We start from the raw sequence: 18,045 nt of genomic DNA on the forward strand, positions 1-18,045 counted from the left end.
AATGGGTCATTAAATCTGCTGCGGACCATCTCGCGGGGTATTTGGAGAATTGGCCGCGATTTTGTTCCGTGATTCGGTCGACAACCACCAGCTGCAACTCCTTTTGTTTGATTAATATTGCTGTTTTTGCATTGGTTTCGTCTTTACTATAGTGAATTACCACCCAAAGCTTCATATGGACTATCCATCCCTTTAGATGAATTTTAGAGGACGGGGACAACACCAGACCAGCAATATATACTGGCATTATGCAATGATCAAAGACATTTTGCTCTGCGAATACAAAAGCCATACACATAGGATTTGGGGACTCCTTGCTGCAGGGGAGTTGTTACAGTGATGTCTACAGGAAAGTATTCATCACCAACACAGATCAAAAGGGTAATGAAAACACCCAGAAACTCTTCCCTCAATACTTAAACTGTATCAAGAATATCTATCTACACAAAAAAAAAACTGGGGTAAAAAAAAAAAAAAAAAAAAGTGTAACATTAATGGTACGGTTTATTTAACTGGGAACGTGTGCTTTAAATTTCACATGATTATTAACTGATGGACTACAATGTATCAAAGTACATGCATATTACAACCACTGTGCTCAGACACTAAACTGCATTTTTTTTTTCCAATAGGGTATCCAGTTACAAATAACAGTTACAAGTTTAGAAATGTTTTTTTTTTTTTTATTTGCTTCAAAAATTTGTTTAGTTATTATAACATCAGTTCCCCCCCTCCCCCTTTTTTTTATAGGCAGCTATACAAAAGGATTTTGAACCAGAAAGGATAATCCCTGCCCCAAGGCACTAGTGTGTAAACTGTCATAATACTGAAAACTGATTATAATGGCCAGCTACAGTAGACAGAGCAAACAGCTACTGCAATGTGAAGATTTCATGTTAATTAGCTAAACAGAACTGCCCCTGTATAGTCATCTCACAGCCAGCAGAGAATGGAATCTACAAAGATATGGGTTCTAGAAACAGGTCATGAGCTGTGTCAAAGATTGATCGATTTATCTGTATTTATAAAATCCTTCTCCTGTCTTCTTGCCAAGCTTTTTCTCCTCCACCAGCTTATTTAATAACTCACTGGGAGAAAACAGGGGGTTGTCCGGTTCCATTTGGTGCCACCCTGTGGAAAGACAAGAAAATTAAATGAATGAAAAAACTAGACGTTTATAAAAATCACTAGCATCAGACATTCTAGTCAAAATACAGCAGCTACAGTATAGCCTTTATCCTCATGCTTGACATGGCAGCATAATACAGGCTCAATTAACGCCTTCCAAGTGTATTAGCTGGGGATTATAGGTGAAATACCTATTGCGGATGGAGACTTGAATAAAATGCTCTAAAAAGTCAATTTATCAATGGTGACTGAAAACTGGTTGTAGTACTGCAGGGAGATTATACTTCCAGACAATTTTCTCTGGGTCTGCATATGGCCACGCCACAACTCAGAACCAAAGTAAACTGCATAGTTTTGTTTACATCTGTTCATGTGACACAAAAGGGGTAATATTTACTGGGTAACGGATCCCAATATGATGACTACGTGGCATAGTCAATATGCAAACAAGATAATCTTGAACCTAGTGTTAAGATTACCTGGGCTGGTACTGCACTTCCAATGCAGCATGTAATAGAAAGTAGCCACTGGTACACAGTCACAGAATGTGATTGCATTTCTCACTATACTTTATTCAAGTGACGCTTTGGTGAAGGGGAGCTTGCTGTAACAAATCCTGCATAGCAAGTGATGTCTATGCATAAAAATTCTGCACAGCTCCGCAAACACAGGGCAACACAAACTGCTGGCATGTGATTGGACATGCATTAGGGGCAAATTACTAACCCTGCAATGTAATGCCATGGTTAACCCTCTGCCATTTCCCCATAGGATTTTTCATAAAGAGCTTTTTTCTTGGCAGCATCTTTCAATTTCCATAAAATGGAAAGCCTTCCGCTATAAGGGATTCGGAGTTCAAACTTGGAGTAGCATTTGTGGTTAAAGCTTATGCTGATAATCAAGTGCCATATTAAACCAGGTGTCTAATAAAATGAGCACCACCTTTTAGGTATAGAAATTCTAGAACGCACACAAAGTCTACATGAAAAGGTAGCAGCAGCTGCATAAGTATTGTTTTAACACATTGCTTACCATAGAAAGAAGATGTGTGCAATGATTTAAATGGTAAATGACACCTACAATATTTTAGTCTGCTGTAAATATGGAATAGTTCTCTGAAAAACTTTATATGTATCTATTGACCAAACCAGAGAAAGGAGGGCACATTACATTAATGAGCACAAACTTGGAGCCGACACCTTCCAATAAAGTTATTGAAAGGGACACAAACAAGGTGACCCAAGTATTCCTGCCTTCTCCCCACATTGTACATAGTTACTGATTACAAAGCGTACTTTAACCAGAAAGATACAAGACACTTAACACTCCAGTCTCCTGCAGACTGCTGAAATGTGAAAATAATAAAAATAGCAAGGCCTATATAGCATGTCATTTATACTAAAATGCTACATCTTTAATATCTACCTTTAGAGGATGGTTGTGTAATTACTGTAAAATAATAATACACCTGAGACCTTAACGCATGGCTGCAGTTTCCTTCAAATAGAATTTTGTTTGTACAACAAATACAAAATAGCATGATGGTGGAGTAAGTGTATAGTGCAGTGATACCAATTAAGAACTATCAAGCCTGATATAGTAAGGGAAAGCCAGGAATACGTAAACATCAATTGTGATTCAAAATCACGAGACAGGAAAGAAAAAAAAAGTTTTGTATTTTTTTGTTGCATACCATCAATGATGTATTTACTTGTATCGAGTCCAACGTAGTCCAGAAGTTCAAAAGGACCCATAGGGTAACCAGCTCCCAACTTCATTGCAACATCAATGTCTTCCTTTGATGCATGCCCTAAATAATATGCAATGATTCCGTTAATCCTCTGAAGAGGTGGCACAATCAGGAACATCCAAGACCAGAGATTCTATGTCTGTCTCGTGTTCATTACTGCTGCAGACACCACACAATCATTTCTTTAAATAGCAATTCAAGTGAAACACACACACACACTTTATTACTGTAGCACATACTTTTGTCATAAAAAACATGTAGCCGTCTATGTGCGAAGGGAAAAATGAATATTAACAGGGGGGGGGGGGGGGGGTAACGTTTCCATCACCGTGAAGACAGATAGTGTGGAATGTAAAGGAACAGTTTTGGGTTTACTGAACAATGGGAATCATTTGTCTATTTTTCAAGAAGATGGGTGAACAAAGGCAGTGCACTGCCTAAAAAGAATGGAGGAGGCTCATGGTGGCAAAAAGAATTCCATTTATTAAATAAGGGGATCAAACAAACCCTGGATGACAGAAAACGGACACCTACGCGTTTCGGGCTGTGCGCCCTTAATCAAGGTGTATTCTAAACTAAACAGACAAACACATAAATACAAGCGCTGTTCGCGCCAAATCCATGACGTCGCCGCTCGTTAACCAATCAGAACGCTCTCCCTTCGTAACCCGGTCCTGATAGGACCAAGAAACTGAATATCAATTAAACTTTATTGTTTCCCCAAGAACAAGTCAGGGGACTACTATGGGTATGGAAGCGGAGCATCCGATTGGTTACTGGTTAAAAAAAGCCTTGAGCAACAAAACTTTATGTAACACACAAAGAACAAAACAAAGACAATGTGAAAATCAAGAGCAATGATGTCACTATATTAGCTAAACAAGCCCCCAAATCATTAAAAAGATATTTCCATATAAAGAAATATATCAATATATAAATTTATAACATCTATATCTATATATTTCTCAAAATCTTGTGTGTGAGTGTCTGGAGACCATTTGATTGGTCCGTCGGTCTGCCCGCCCTCCCACAGCTCTCATTGGCCGGTGTGTCTCGCCCACCCCAGTGTGTCCCGCCCCCTCACGGCTCTCATTGGCCGGTGTGCTTTAACCCACTGTTCCACTCACACACCACACTCATACAGCTTCAGACTCTAACCCCCCTGAGCTTCCTCATACTGTGTGAGCCTACCCTGCGGATTCCATTCGTAACACACACCACACTGACAGCGTCTCCAGGGGTGAGTGGTTGAGGCTGACCACGACACAGAACAAAGTAAGTACAACACTCCCCCCTCTAACCCCTCCGGCCTTGACCCCAGGCCCCCCCCTCTATCACCCCTCCGCACACGCCCTTCCCACATTCGCACACACCACGCCTTTGAGCCCGCTCCCCGGCGCTCTCCCTTCTCCAGATGCGTGCGCGTACCGCTCTGCCTCGCCGGGGGGGCCGGACACCGCCGACGTGGATGTGGAGTGCAGCCGGTACCCGGAGGGGGGAGGTTGGGCCGCGGCCTAGCTCCTCTGTATCAGCCCGGTAGCCGGCGGAGGCCAGGTGGGAGGAGAGACCCGGGGGCAGCCCGAGGAGGAGCGCGAACGGGTGCGAGGTGAGGAACCGCAGGGGGAGAGAGGGATATATGGGCGAGCTGGGGGGTATGCCTCCTCGGGATCAGGGCACCAGGGGGAGATTGTGATGCTGGCTCCTTCCCGCGTACCCACCCCCCCCCAGCCACCCCAGTCACTGCCTGCCACCTGTCACTACCTGCCCACCCCCCCACCTACCCCAGTTACTGTCTGCCCCCCTCACACCCACCCCAGTCCCTGCCTGCCCGCCCGCACACCCCTCCCAGTCGCTGCCTAAACTCCCAGTCACCGACTCCCATTCACTTCCACATCGTGTTAAGGTATACAAGGAGACAGATAAATAAATAAGTAACCCCTTATCCTTAGTTTTCATCTAATCACATAACTGTAACCAATTGCCCCATTAAGATAATAAAGCAAAACAGAACACCAAGTCACCCTCCTCAAACAATATAAAAATGTATAAGAAATTGTCTTTAGGAGAGGGGTAAAATGAACAAGACATTAGTATGGCACATGAAGACACAGAATTTTGTATTGAGGAAAGATGCACTATAGAAACAAGCGATACCATTGGTAACACCATAAGACAATGTCATAAATAAGGCATAGTAGTATGATTAAGAAGCTCATCAGCAAGATAATTTGTCCTAAATCACTTTACAAAAGAACCTTAAAAAAGGAAAAGAAAAGAAAAAGCAACAAATTGGGTCATAAAAAACTAAATAAATTTAAATAAACTTAAACCAGGCATAAATAAGAAAAGATTTTCCAGAACAGCATCTAAACCAAACAAAATCCCTATATAATACAAGTATTAAATAAAAAATATATATTTTAATGTTAAAGATATAAATTATAAAAAACATAACAATATAAGGGTATATGCTAGTAAATACTGAAGGTATGAAAGGTATAGGGGGCATATATGCCAGAGGAGAACAGGAGACCAGAGGGAGGTCCAAGGATCACAAAAAAGGAGTACGGTCCCAGTCAGTATTGAGACCGAATGGGGCCCTAGTTCTCAAGGTAAAGATCCAATAGGCCTCCCTCTGGTCAAGTCTCCTGATCCGGTCGCCCCCTCTCACATGGGGTGGCACAAATTCAATACCAGATGCCCTAATAAATCTAATATCCCCCCTGTGGCAGCGGGAACTGTGTAGTGGGAATGGATGGTTCAGACCCTTATTTTTGATGAGTCTAAGATGTTCCATGAGATGTATTTTTAAACTCCTAGTAGTCTACTAGTCCCTTAGCCCTATTAGGGTGTTTTATTGCTGCTCACTGTTATATTGGAGTGTCCTCAACGGAAGAATTTATCATCTAGTATTGGGACTTGAATTTTTTGATGCACCGGTTACCCACATCTTATTTTTCAAGAAGAGCACAATTTTAACTTTTCCACTCACACTACCTGAAAAATCCCCTTTATGTGCATGTACTGTAGAACGTCTCTTGCACAAAAGGATGTTATATCCTTTCAATAGACCAACAAAGTAATGCGTTACCAAATATATTGCCGTCACGCTTTTGGACCCCATAAGTCTCCTTCACATAACCAATATATCATAAATCACATTTGCATACATTTAGATCAGTGACAGATGCAAAGTTACTAAACAGTGCTATGAATGCATTAAAGCTGCAGACCAAGCAATATCCTACATGTGTTTTTTAATAAATTAGTTCTGTACTAAGAAAATATCTGCAGCATTTTACAAAAAAATAACTCTGAATTAATTTTTTTATTATAATGTAACACGCCTTTTTTGTTTCTTTAGCAACCATTAACAAAGTCACATCCCCTTCCGCTTCTGAAACAGGATTTGGCACACCTCTTTTTGAGCCCTACCCTCTCTCTAGCAGTGCAGAGCTCAATTGTCACATGATCTTCCCCACAGAACTTTGTCATATTAATATGCAAATGCATTTCAGACTGCAGAATACTCATCTGCAGCCATTTAGTGAACCCCCGAGCCAAATGTTCACCAATCGATCAGCAACTTAGCCAATTACTTATTGTGTGGATTGTATCGCTACATATTAAAGGGAAAAAAATTAAAATATACCAAAAAACAGCAGCTTGGACTTTGGCTTTAAAATAAGTCGGCAAGACATTTTTTTGTTTTCACTATTAAAGTAATATACCTTGTCTACACTAGGGCAATCTGTGCACTAATTATAAATTACTAGTAAGTGATGAATAGAAAAACAAAATAGTTTTTTTTTTAAATAAGTAATCCCATAGATATAATCCTTTTATATGAAGAGCATATTTGATGGGAACAAGCAGGTCAGCCGACCGCTCTTTTGCCTCAGGACTAAAGTTTGTACCAGGCCTCTCTCTTCTCTCTCCCCCCCCCCCCCCGTATCAGCAGACTTGTGAGCCTCCCCTCTCTTTCTCTCCCCCATCCCCTATATCAGTGGTTTTGAAGGTTTTTTTTTTGGTTAGGGAACCCCAGAATTCCATTTTGAAATTCTGGAGACACACACAGAACCCCAAACACTGCACTATGTTTTTCTCCCTCCTCCCCCTCATATACCCCTCTCATCTACTCCCTTAAGTGTGTGGGAGGTAAGGGGGGGGGGGGTAAAAGAGTTAAGGATGGTATGGGGAGAGGAGAGAAAAGTAGGGGGGGGGAGACACACGAAGGTACGGGCTAAGGGGAAAAGAGGTATTGGCTGAGGGGAGTTTACCTTGGTGTGGAGTGCTGGAGGAGGAAGCAGGAACATGCAAGGGACCTGGGAGGGGATTTGAGACGGCTGCAACAGCCCATGGAGGGGCCCTATGAAGGTCCGTGGATTCTGCTCAAATAGGCAAGGGGGTTGATTTATTATTGGCCAGAGAAGTGTGATGTTATGGGCTGGAGAGGGTGGAGGGAGGAAGAAATGTTATGGGTGCTGGAGAGGGCTGTTGATGTTTTGCCGGGGGGTGGGAGACTGGAGAGAGTACTGGACGGTGCTGGGCCCTGGGTTAGTGGGACAGGGTAGAAATAAGCAGCTGTCCAGTCGGGACGATTCAAACATATTAGCTAGTCTCCAACAAGGAAGTCCCTGATTGGTTCTACGGCTAAACTAAACATTTGTGTTTCTTTTACTGACTCGCTGGCCAGGCCCGGGGCACCCTAACTCACCGGGCCCGTGACAGGAGTCCCAGCTGTCCCCCCCATGTCGGCGGCCCTGGGAACAAGTTAAACAAAATACAAGATGTATCTGCATTCAAATCTGTCAAACATCATGCAACGGCTACATGAGTGGATTTTTAATGTTCGATTAAAGATAATCTTCTAATGACCTGCTTTCTTACAGTTTGAGCTGCCTGCTTTATGTTGGCTCTTTTCTTCTAGCTGTCTTTTTGCTGTTAATTTGAGTAGAGTATTGAGGAGTAAAATCACCGACATGCCCAATAGATGGTGCTAAACTTCTTGAGAAGGCTGCAAAACAATTTAAGTCCCTAGATCACCAGTGGTAGCTCAAACACAATGCAGCAATTTCCTTCCAAATAAAGTGTTTGTTTTTTTTAACTTCACCTAAACCAGGGGATCCCCCCAGAGCTCAGACTACTGCAATTTATCTCCAGGGACCTCCTGGTTCACCCCATACATACATGGTTTTGAGTGACATACTGTACGATTTTGTGTCAGATCTATATAGTTCTTGAAACCTTTTTATTTAAAGTAGCTTTTATCTTCAGTCATACATTTTCTACTACTACTACTACTACTGAAGTATGATTAAGATCCCGTATTCTGACATATTGATGAACAAAGCCAATGGTAAGAAGGCTTGCTCAGAGATTAGGAAAATTGATTTAAAATCCCTATGGAGCAGTGTGCGTGCACACATGTAAATTACTTAAAAAGTGCACAATGAGATGTTGGAGACCGGGATGGTAATAATAATATTATTATTATTATTAAACTCTTTTGTGAGCTTTGTTTTTAACAAAGTACCATTCCATATCTAAAAACACACAATTTCTCAATTTCTGGAGGATTGTTTTTGTAATTAATAGAAATAAGTTTTCCATCTACTAGGAATATCATACCGAACAATTAACTGGTGAGAATCTGTCTCCAAGCAAGAGTTTTGTAAAAGTAAATTTCACAATGCAGTACTTTAAACGAGTCACTTTATGCCAGTCTATTATTACACGATCCCAAAACAGTCTACAGTAGAGTTAAGTTTGATTGGTTATTGTGTATTGGGCCCCTTGTTTTGTGGCAACAGGTTGCATGGCAACACGGGGAGGGCACGGCTACTCTTTTGAGGGGCTGATGACCTGCCAGTTGCATGGCAGCTTGTTTACAGCATTTGTGAGATGGGGCTGTTTGGCAGTGTTTGTCCCCTTCCTGGCCAGACCGGGGGGCCCCCAGGGATTGTGGATGATTTGGGGAGGGGGGGGGGGGTGTTTTACAGCCTCTTGGGTAGCCGTTTTGCCTGCTCCTGTCTACGCTCTCTCACCGGAAGGTTCGGGCGGGGGGGGAGGAGCTTAGCTCTCTGCCGTCCACGGCTTGCCTATGTTCTACCCTTCTCGGTCTTTTAAAAAGGTCACTGCACCTTTGTTATTACATTGCAGCACAATGTGTAGAAGGTGCCTTTGGCGGTAGAAACGTTTTAAACGTAAGTTAAGGATCCACTTGTGCAGAATGCCCCTACGTACCTCGCTCATAAAGTCTGACCGCTTCCATCAAGTAGGGCACAAGCAGGCGATTCACAACAAACCCAGGGGTGTCCTATGGAAACAATACATATATTATTTCCTTCATGGGACTATGCATCTTTAGCAATATATTCATAGCACCTTGATACCATATGATCTTTCATTAATACCTCAACCCAGCTTTTAACCAGACTGCAATGTTTAAGAGTGTAGAGGTTAAAATATATATGTGTATCCCAGAATACCTATAAAGTGAAGTGTTAAAAATTAGTAAGGTACCCATTTTTCCTATTTATAATTTCTTACTAATCCTTCTAGCGTCTGCCAGTTTTAGAACAAAGCAGTCAATTGACACCCCTACTTTTCACCAGGCAACAGGAAGGAGGAGAACAGGTTTGTACGGTTTAAAAACAAAAAAAAAAAAAATTATAAAAAAAACAAAAAAACACACACCAGTGATTACATATGAATCTCAATACATCACATCAGTGTACATCACACAGGATCAGTGTAATCCTTGGGAAGAAAAATTAATAAATGTGGTCTTCTGCCTGAATTAAGAAACAAATAAGTATCTCATTTTGTCATTAGATTGTGTAGCTCCTATACATACGCTTCCAACCAAAATGAAGTCTGATATTTTGGCTGAGGCTGAAAGCTAAAATGTTAAAAGTTTCCATAGGTCATGTCGAATGAGTGTGTTGGTCAGTAAATCCAAAATCCGATCACCACATCTACTGTACCTACCACTGGAAAACCTGTGTATCATTCATTTTTGTCAAACATGTTAATGCGCTTTACCTTGCATGCCACTGGGTTCTTGCCAAGTGCTTTGCTGAAATCCGTGAGAGAATCAAATGTTGTTTGGCTGGTCATTGGTGTTTTAATAACCTGCAAAGGAGCATTTCAGTAAGGTATCTGTTCACACGGATTTAAACTACTGGATCTCTTCATTTCATATGGGGATCCCAATAACAATCTCGAATGGCAATATTCTAATGATGTGCAATGCTTAATAAAAAAAATTAAAAAAAACAAGGAAGAATGAACTGCTCTCAATCATGTTAATCATATATGGTGTTATAACAGATTCAACAGAATTAACATCACATGCAGAAAGCACTTTTACAAATTGGAGTGTTCTAGCTTAAGTACTTGAGACTTGCATGTTTTATTTATTTATAAAAAATGTTTTACCAGGAAGTAATACATTGAGAGTTACCTCTCATTTTCAAGTATGTCCTGGGCATAGAGTTATGATGACAAATAGTTACCTAAGTTAGCAGGGTTATACATTATATACAATACATAGCATGCACAGTTGGAGATAATATATATTATAGGTGTATGTAACAGTTACAGAACAGCTTATTCTGCCTGCAGCACATGTCCAAGTGGCACATTGTAAGTGGCAGGACTGGACAACAAGTTTAAAAGGAAGTTCAAAAGAAGTGAAGAAGTGGACAACACCTATTGACCCTGATTCCTGTATTTGAACAACGCTGGAAAGGAGGATATTAATCGATCCGAAACTGCACTTCCCAGAACTTTACTATTTCTGTGATGCTGCCTTTACCATTTATTTTTGCTGTGGCCTCACTTCTCAAATTATACACTTCCTTCTACCAGGCTCATTAAGTCTCTAACTCTATTCATATATCTCCATCTCTCCTTTCTTCACCACTTCTGAGTTCACATGAACTCCTTTCTTACCTGCGCCCTCTGACACTGCATAGCTATATTGCCTGCACTAAATCACACCCTTACAAATCCTCACACATTCTCTTTCTATCCATGCTTCTCCTCCTTGCTTCTGGGGATATACCTCCCAATCCTGGTCCCTGCCTTATTCCTACATGCTCTCGTCCTAGTCTGCCAAATGCAACCTCTACTCCTTCTGGTGTCAACCCCTCCAACCTCATACCCATCCCCTGCCACCCTCCCTCCTCTCTCCCTTTCTCCTGTGCCCTTTGGAATGCTCGCTCCCTTTCTAACAAGTTCCTCGCTGTGCATGACTTCTTTCTCTCACTCTCTGCTCCTATTAGCTATAACTGAGACCTGGCTCACTCAGTCTGACTCTGCTCTGGAAGCTGCCCTCTCTTATGGTGGCCTTTCTTTCTCCCACACTCTGCGCCCTGATGGCAGGGGTGGAGGTGTAGGGCTCCTGCTCTCCTCTCTCTGCCGTTACCGAACCCTTCCTATTCCTCCCTCTCTAGCTTTTCCCTCCTTTGAGGCTCACACTGTCCAGATCTTCTCTTCTCTCCCTGTCCACGTGGCAGTCATCTATCGCCCACCTTCCTCTACTCATTCCCCTTCTGCCTTTCTCTCTCACTTTGAATCCTGGCTCTTTCTTTCTCTCCTCAGACTCCCCTGTTCTTCTCCTTGGGGACTTCAATTGCCACATTGATGACCCCTCTCTCCCTTGGGCTTCCCGCTTTCTCTCTATTCGCTCTATTCACCTACCTGACTTTGAGTCCACTTTACGCTCCTCCCTCTCCTCTCCCAGCTCTGCTACAGACCCTGACAACCTGGTCAGGAACTCTGCCTTATCCTCCTCTCTTGATCTACATGCCCCGCTTTCTCTTTGCCGTCCTTGCCCTTCTAACCTAAGAACCCGGCTAAATTCCCACACGCGCATGCTACATTCCTCCACTCGTTCCTCTGAACGCCTCTGGAGGAAATCTCATACTCTCGCAGACTTCCTTCACTACAAATTTATGCTATCCTGTCTCAACTCTACCCTCTCGCAAGCTAAACAAGCCTACTTTTCTTAACTAATCAACACACACAAGTCTAACCCACGCCGACTGCCTTTGACACTCTACTCAAACCGCCCTCAGCTGCCTCTCTTTCCTCCATCTCCGCTCAGGACTTTGCTGACGATTTTAAGGAAAAGGTGGAATCCATATGTCAGAACATCCCGTCTGTTTCTTCCTCCCATCCTACACCTCTTCCTAACTATCCTCCTGCCTTCCTTGACTCTTTTTTCCACTGTCTCAGAGGAGGATGTGTCGCTGTTGATCGCCTCTTCTCCCTCTACCACTTGCCCTCTTGACCCCATTCCCTCCCATCTCCTAAAACCTCTTGGTCCTACTATAATCCCTACACTCACACACATTAACTCCTCCCTCTATTCTGGTACTTTCCCCTCCTCCTTCAAACATGCAACAGTTATACCATTACTTGACCCTACCTGTCCGTCCAACTATCGATCTGTCTCCCTCATGCCTCTAAACTCCTTGAACGTCTTGTATTCTCTCGCTTGCTTCATTTTCTCAACAACTATTCTCTCCTAGATCCTCTACAATCTGGCTTCCGCACTGCTCACTCCACGGAAACAGCCCTCACTAAAATAACCGACAACCTCCATACTGCCAAAGACAGAGGTCATTACACTCTGCTCATATTACTCGACCTCTCCGCAGCATTTGACACCATGGACCACCCTCTTCACATTCTCCATACTCTTGGTATTCGGAACAAAGCTCTATCCTGGATCTCCTCTTACCTCTCCCATCGTACTTTCAGTGTCTCTTCTGCTAACACATCCTCCTCCTCTATTGATCTCTCTGTGGGGGTACCCCAGGGCTCTGTCCTGGGACCTCTTCACTTTTCTCTGTACACACTCTCTCTAGGTGACCTAATAACATCTTTTGGGTTTAAATATCACCTCTATGCTGACGACACACAAATATACTTTTCAAGACCTGACTTTACACCTGCTGTACAAACCAAAGTTTCTGAATGTCTCTCTGCTATATCATCCTGGATGGCCCTCCGTCGGCTTAAACTCAACATGGCTAAAACAGAGCACCTCATACTTCCTCCCAAATCTGGCCCTACTACCTCCTTCCACATTACTGTTGGAAGTACGATCATTCACCCAGTAGCCCAAGCACGCTGCTTAGGGGTCACACTGGACTCCTCTCTCACATTCTCCTCTCACATTCAAAACGTTTCTAAAACCTGTCGCTTTTTCCTCCGCAATATCACTAAGATACGCCCGTTCCTCTGTTGCTCGACTGCTAAAACTCTGACTCAGGCCCTCATTCTCTCCCGTCTTGATTACTGCAACCTCCTGCTGTCCGGCCTTCCTGCCTCTCACCTGTCTCCCCTACAATCTATCCTAAATGCTGCTGCCAGAATCGCTCTGCTCTTTCCTAAATCTGTCTCTGCGTCTCACCTCCTGAAATCCCTCTCCTGGCTTCCGATCAAATCCCGCATCTCACACTCTATTCTCCTCCTCACTTTTAAAGCTTTACACTCGTCTGCCCCTCCTTACATCTCAGCCATAAATTCTCGTTATACACCATCCCGACTCTTGCTTTCTTCTCAAGGATGTCTTCTTTCTACCCACTTTGTATCTAAAGCCCTCTCCCGCCTTAAACCTTTTTCACTGACTGCCCCACACCTCTGGAATGCCCTTCCCCTCAGTACCCGACTAGCACCCTCTCTATCCACCTTTAATACCCACCTTAAGACACACAAGCAAATGAATAGCACTGTGGATAATACTGGACACATGATATAAAGATTAGCCCCCTGCAGATGCACTTACCAGAACTCCCTCCCACTGTCTCTGTACGTTCTCCCTACCTACCAATTAGACTGTAAGCTCCTCGGAGCAGGGACTCCTCTTCCTTAATGTCTAAAGCACTTATTCCCATGATCTGTTATTTATATTATTTATTGGATTACCACATGTATTACTGCTGTGAAGCGCTATGTACATTAATGGCGCTATATAAATAAAGACATACAATACAAAATGCGAGACAGCTTTAGTTTTGAAAGAATTTAGACTTAGTTTTAGGAACCTAACTTGCTAAGATTTGTGTATCCTATGATCACTACATCCAATAAGCAACAAAGATATTGACGCTCATTTTCACCAACTGTATTTTTTGTTTTGTTTTAACAATCTTTTTCCTTTATTGGAGAATTGCAGCAGAATTACAGAAAGTAATAACATTGCCAATTCTACAATGAGGTCATAGGCACATGACTGCAGGTAGTACAAGTCAAACCAATAAACCTTTTTCTGTTTTTGAAGGTAGGTTGAGGGGAAGACAAGGGAAGAGCGGCGGGGGGAGACTGACGGAAGATGATAGTTCGGGTGTCTCCAATCCCAGCCACCCAGAGGAGGGTCAATTTTGGGCCAGGATCTGTAGGAGAGCTGGGGCTCGGGCGCCAGGCTATGGTTCCCAGATGTTGTAAAATTGGGGCATCTTCTGCTTTAACATGGCTGTGAGCCTTTCCATGCTCATAACTGTATTTATTCTGTTAACAACTGTTCTTTTGGAGGGTGCTTTTATTTGTTTCCAAGCTGCTGCAACTGAGCTCCTCTAGCTGTCAGGATAGAGGAGATCAGTCTGGATAGTTGGGCGGGGAGGTCCTCTAGTAATTTTCCCAGCACATACGTCACAGGGTCCAAGGGGATTTCTAGTCCTAGGGTTTCATAAAGGAGTTTCTGAACTCTGGTCCAGAACTTCTGGATCTCCGGACATGTCCACCAAATGTGGGCCATGTGTCCCCTTTGACCACATCCTCTCCAGCACAGATCTGGTGTGCCGGGGAAGATCTGGCTCAGTCTGCTCGGGGTTAGGTACCACTGGAATAGGTTTTTATAGATATTTTCTTTTGTTATGGTACAAATCGAAGTTTTGTTAGCCAATTCCCAGATATCCTCCCAGTCCTCAATGTCCATTTGCAGGTTTAGGTCAGCCTTCCATTTTTTTCATGTAGGAATGGGGCGGGGTGGGGGGGGGGGTGTCGACTCCATCCCCCTGTAAATCTCCAAAATTAATCCTCTCTGGTATTCGCCTTTGAGGCAGAGAGATTCCAATTTGGTCAGGGGGGGAAATTTAGAGTTTTGGGATAGAGCTCGAAGGAAAAGCCTAATTTGTAAAAATTTCAAGAGATGGAGGCCGGGCGAGTGATCCTTATCTTGAAGCTCTTGGAAGGACAGAATTTCCTCTTTCTTCAGCAAGTCTGCAACCATTCTAATATTTAGGTCATGAAATTGATCAAATTGTTTACGGGAGCACCCAGGCGGGAATTCTGGGTTTCCGAAAATGGGGGCGAGTTGAGAGGGGGATGATGATAGGCCGTACTTCCCTTTGTTTTTAAGCCAGATGGACCATGTGCATCTCATTGCTCCCAGTTCGAATTTCTGTGATCGCTTTTCTTTGTTTGCTTGGGACCATAGGATAACTGGGAGGGGGGTGGGGGATGCGTGATAAGATTCTATCGCCAACCAGCAGTTAGAAGTCGGGGAATTATTCCAGACCACCGCCTGGCGTAGTTGAGCTGCTTGATAGTATCTAATCACGTCAGGTGCACCTAGACCCCCTCTTGTCTTTGAGGACAGCATAACTGACCTCGGGACCCTGGATTTATGCTGTTTCCAAATAAATTGGAAAATATGGGACTGTATATTTCTTAATTCTGATAATGGTATCGTAACTGGGAGGGTTTGGAAAAAGTAAAGTAGTTGGGGAGGATATTCATTTTAGAGGAAACAATTCTACCAAACCAGGAGATTTGGTGGTTGTTCCATGAGTCCAGATCTTATTTAATTTGGTCAAATAGGGGGGGGATAGTTGGTTTGGTACAGAGATTTGTAAGAATTGGTTATCTTTACTCCTAAATATTTTATGTGGGAGGAGTTCCATCTATATTTATAATTTGACTGTAGTAGTCTCCATACAGGTTCTGGGAGGGAAAGGTTAAGCGCATCCGATTTGTCCCTATTGACCTTAGTCAGAAACCTGGCTAAATTGATCTAGTAATTTTTGAAGGTTAGGGAGGGAAAGATGCGGGTCGGCGAGGGTCAAGATTACGTCATCTGCAAAGAGGGAGATTTTATATTCCTTGTCTGCGATTGGGATACCTTTTATGCTTGGTTCGGCTCTGATTTGGGCCGCTAGTGGCTCGATTGAGATAGCGAAAAGTAACGGGGACAAGGGGCAACCTTGCCTGGTTCCATTTTTGAGTGGGTTTAATTGTCCGCCTGGTAGTTTAAGATATGCTGTGGGGTTTTGGTAGAGGACACGAACACCCTCAAGGAAAGGGCCTGCAAAGCCGAATTTAAGCATAGTTTGGTCGAGGAAGGACCATTTGATTTGATCAAATGCCTTTTCAGCATCGAGGCTTAATATCATGGCTTGGAGTTTGTTGAGATGCACATGGTCAATAATATCAACAATTTTGCGAGTGTTGTCAGACGCCTGTCTTCCTGACACAAAGCCCACTTGGTCAATATGAATAAGTCTGGGGAGAATCGGGTTTAGTCTGTTTGCTAAGATCTTGCTGAAGAGTTTAAGGTCTGTATTAAGTAGGGAGCACCAACTGTATTTTAACTATGAAGTCAAGGAAGCAGGAGCGGCTCCGTGAGTAAAGACACTGTCTCTAAACAATGTCACTGAGTTTGAGGCAGGGGAGCCTGATTCAAGACCTGGTGTGGCCCATTTATGACCTTGGGCAATAACCATCTCCCTGTGCCTCAGGCACCAAAAACAGTTTTAAACCTTTAAAAAACAAGCAAGAACTCAATGTATTACTTCTAGTAAAACATTTGATAAATTAAATGCTGCCTAATGTGCACTATACTGTAATTGTGAAGCGCTTTGAGTCCCATTGGGAGAAAAGCACTATGACGAAGTTATTGTAGTTATGCTGCTTAATTATTTTTTTTTCTAAGGCAAAAAGTAGCAACGGATAGGATAGAGAGATTTTGTTTATTGTTTAGTACAGTAACAGCACTCTTATTTAATTTCATATTTAAAAGCTATGCAGCCCCAAGTTTAAACCAAACTATTTTTGTTTCGAAATAAACTGGAAAAAAATAACTAATCATTAAACTTTGCTATTAACTTTTATTTGGAGGCTACTGTGATGTCACCCACTTAACTGGGGGCAGTGCCCCCAAATCAAACACACAACAAAGCCAAGAAAAAGCATGTTTCTGGGCACGCCATCATTAAAAAGGATTTATTTTAAAAAGTTTGCCTGTTCTTGGTTTTGTTGCAGTCTGGAAAAATACCTAATTTCCTGGATTAAATGATAAAAAAAAACAAGGCACCAGAAGAGAAACAGAGAAACCAGGAAGGTTGCAGATTGTGTTACAATTGTAACATGCCGCAATTTCACTGGCAGTGACTGTTGGGGCAGTTAAATGTTGGCATACTGAGGAGCAAAGCTCCAGGAGCTAAACCAAAGTGCTTTAATTAGCTATCAGATTCCCCTGGTTTCCAAGATCCTTACTAATTTAGTTGCCAGTGTTTCTGCTCCCTCTAGTCTAGAGAAATCAAAATGGCCATAGGCCATCAAGAAGCTGCCATATCAGGAGGGATAATAGCCATTTAAATATCCAGGAAGTTAAAAACGGCAACTAAACATACAAGTGTCACAAACCAGAGGGGCCATGGAGGTAAAAAAATAGCTCAGGACACCATAGTATGTATTCTGTAAAAAATATATATGTTTTAAATCAATAACCAAAATAGTCTGCTCCAACACGCCTAAACAGCATAAAGCGTGACAAAGGGAAATGCATGAACATGCATTGGTTGTATAATAAACCTAGCAAGATGTTAAACTGAAGTGACTCCAGTTTGCCCGGTTGTACTGAACTTTGTGAGTTATGGTGTAAAGGAATCCCTACACAAGCCTGATCTGCACCATCATTGTAAACCATGACTGATTAATAAGAAGCGCACAGGTAGCTTCCACCTCTCTAAACACATGAACATATGTGCAGATAAGATCTATACACTTACCTCTACAAGCTTCATCATGGGTACAGGGTTAAAGAAATGAAGCCCTCCAAACCGGTCCTGCCTTGTTGTGGAATTAGCTATGTCTGTGATTGGCAAAGACGAGGTGTTGCTGGCAAATATGGTATGTCTGCAAGAATGAAT

At 42.7% G+C, this 18,045-nt stretch overlaps 1 protein-coding gene across 1 annotated transcript in view; it reads right to left on the reverse strand.

Annotated features, from left to right (window-relative positions):
• Positions 1 to 486: 486 nt before the first annotated feature.
• HADH (hydroxyacyl-CoA dehydrogenase) overlaps positions 487 to 18,045 on the reverse strand; it is a 31,945-nt gene continuing 14,386 nt past the window's right edge. Inside the window, exons 4-8 of the mRNA XM_075608468.1 lie at positions 17,905 to 18,031; positions 9,926 to 10,015; positions 9,125 to 9,197; positions 2,822 to 2,938; positions 487 to 1,131 (exon numbers count right to left, since the gene is read on the reverse strand). Of these exons, the coding sequence (XP_075464583.1) occupies positions 1,013 to 1,131; positions 2,822 to 2,938; positions 9,125 to 9,197; positions 9,926 to 10,015; positions 17,905 to 18,031 (526 nt within the window). The 3' untranslated portion in view covers positions 487 to 1,012. The remainder of the gene's footprint in view (positions 1,132 to 2,821; positions 2,939 to 9,124; positions 9,198 to 9,925; positions 10,016 to 17,904; positions 18,032 to 18,045) is intronic.

The sequence above is a fragment of the Ascaphus truei genome, chromosome 1 (genome assembly GCF_040206685.1).
Source record: "Ascaphus truei isolate aAscTru1 chromosome 1, aAscTru1.hap1, whole genome shotgun sequence".
Lineage (NCBI taxonomy): Eukaryota > Metazoa > Chordata > Amphibia > Anura > Ascaphidae > Ascaphus > Ascaphus truei.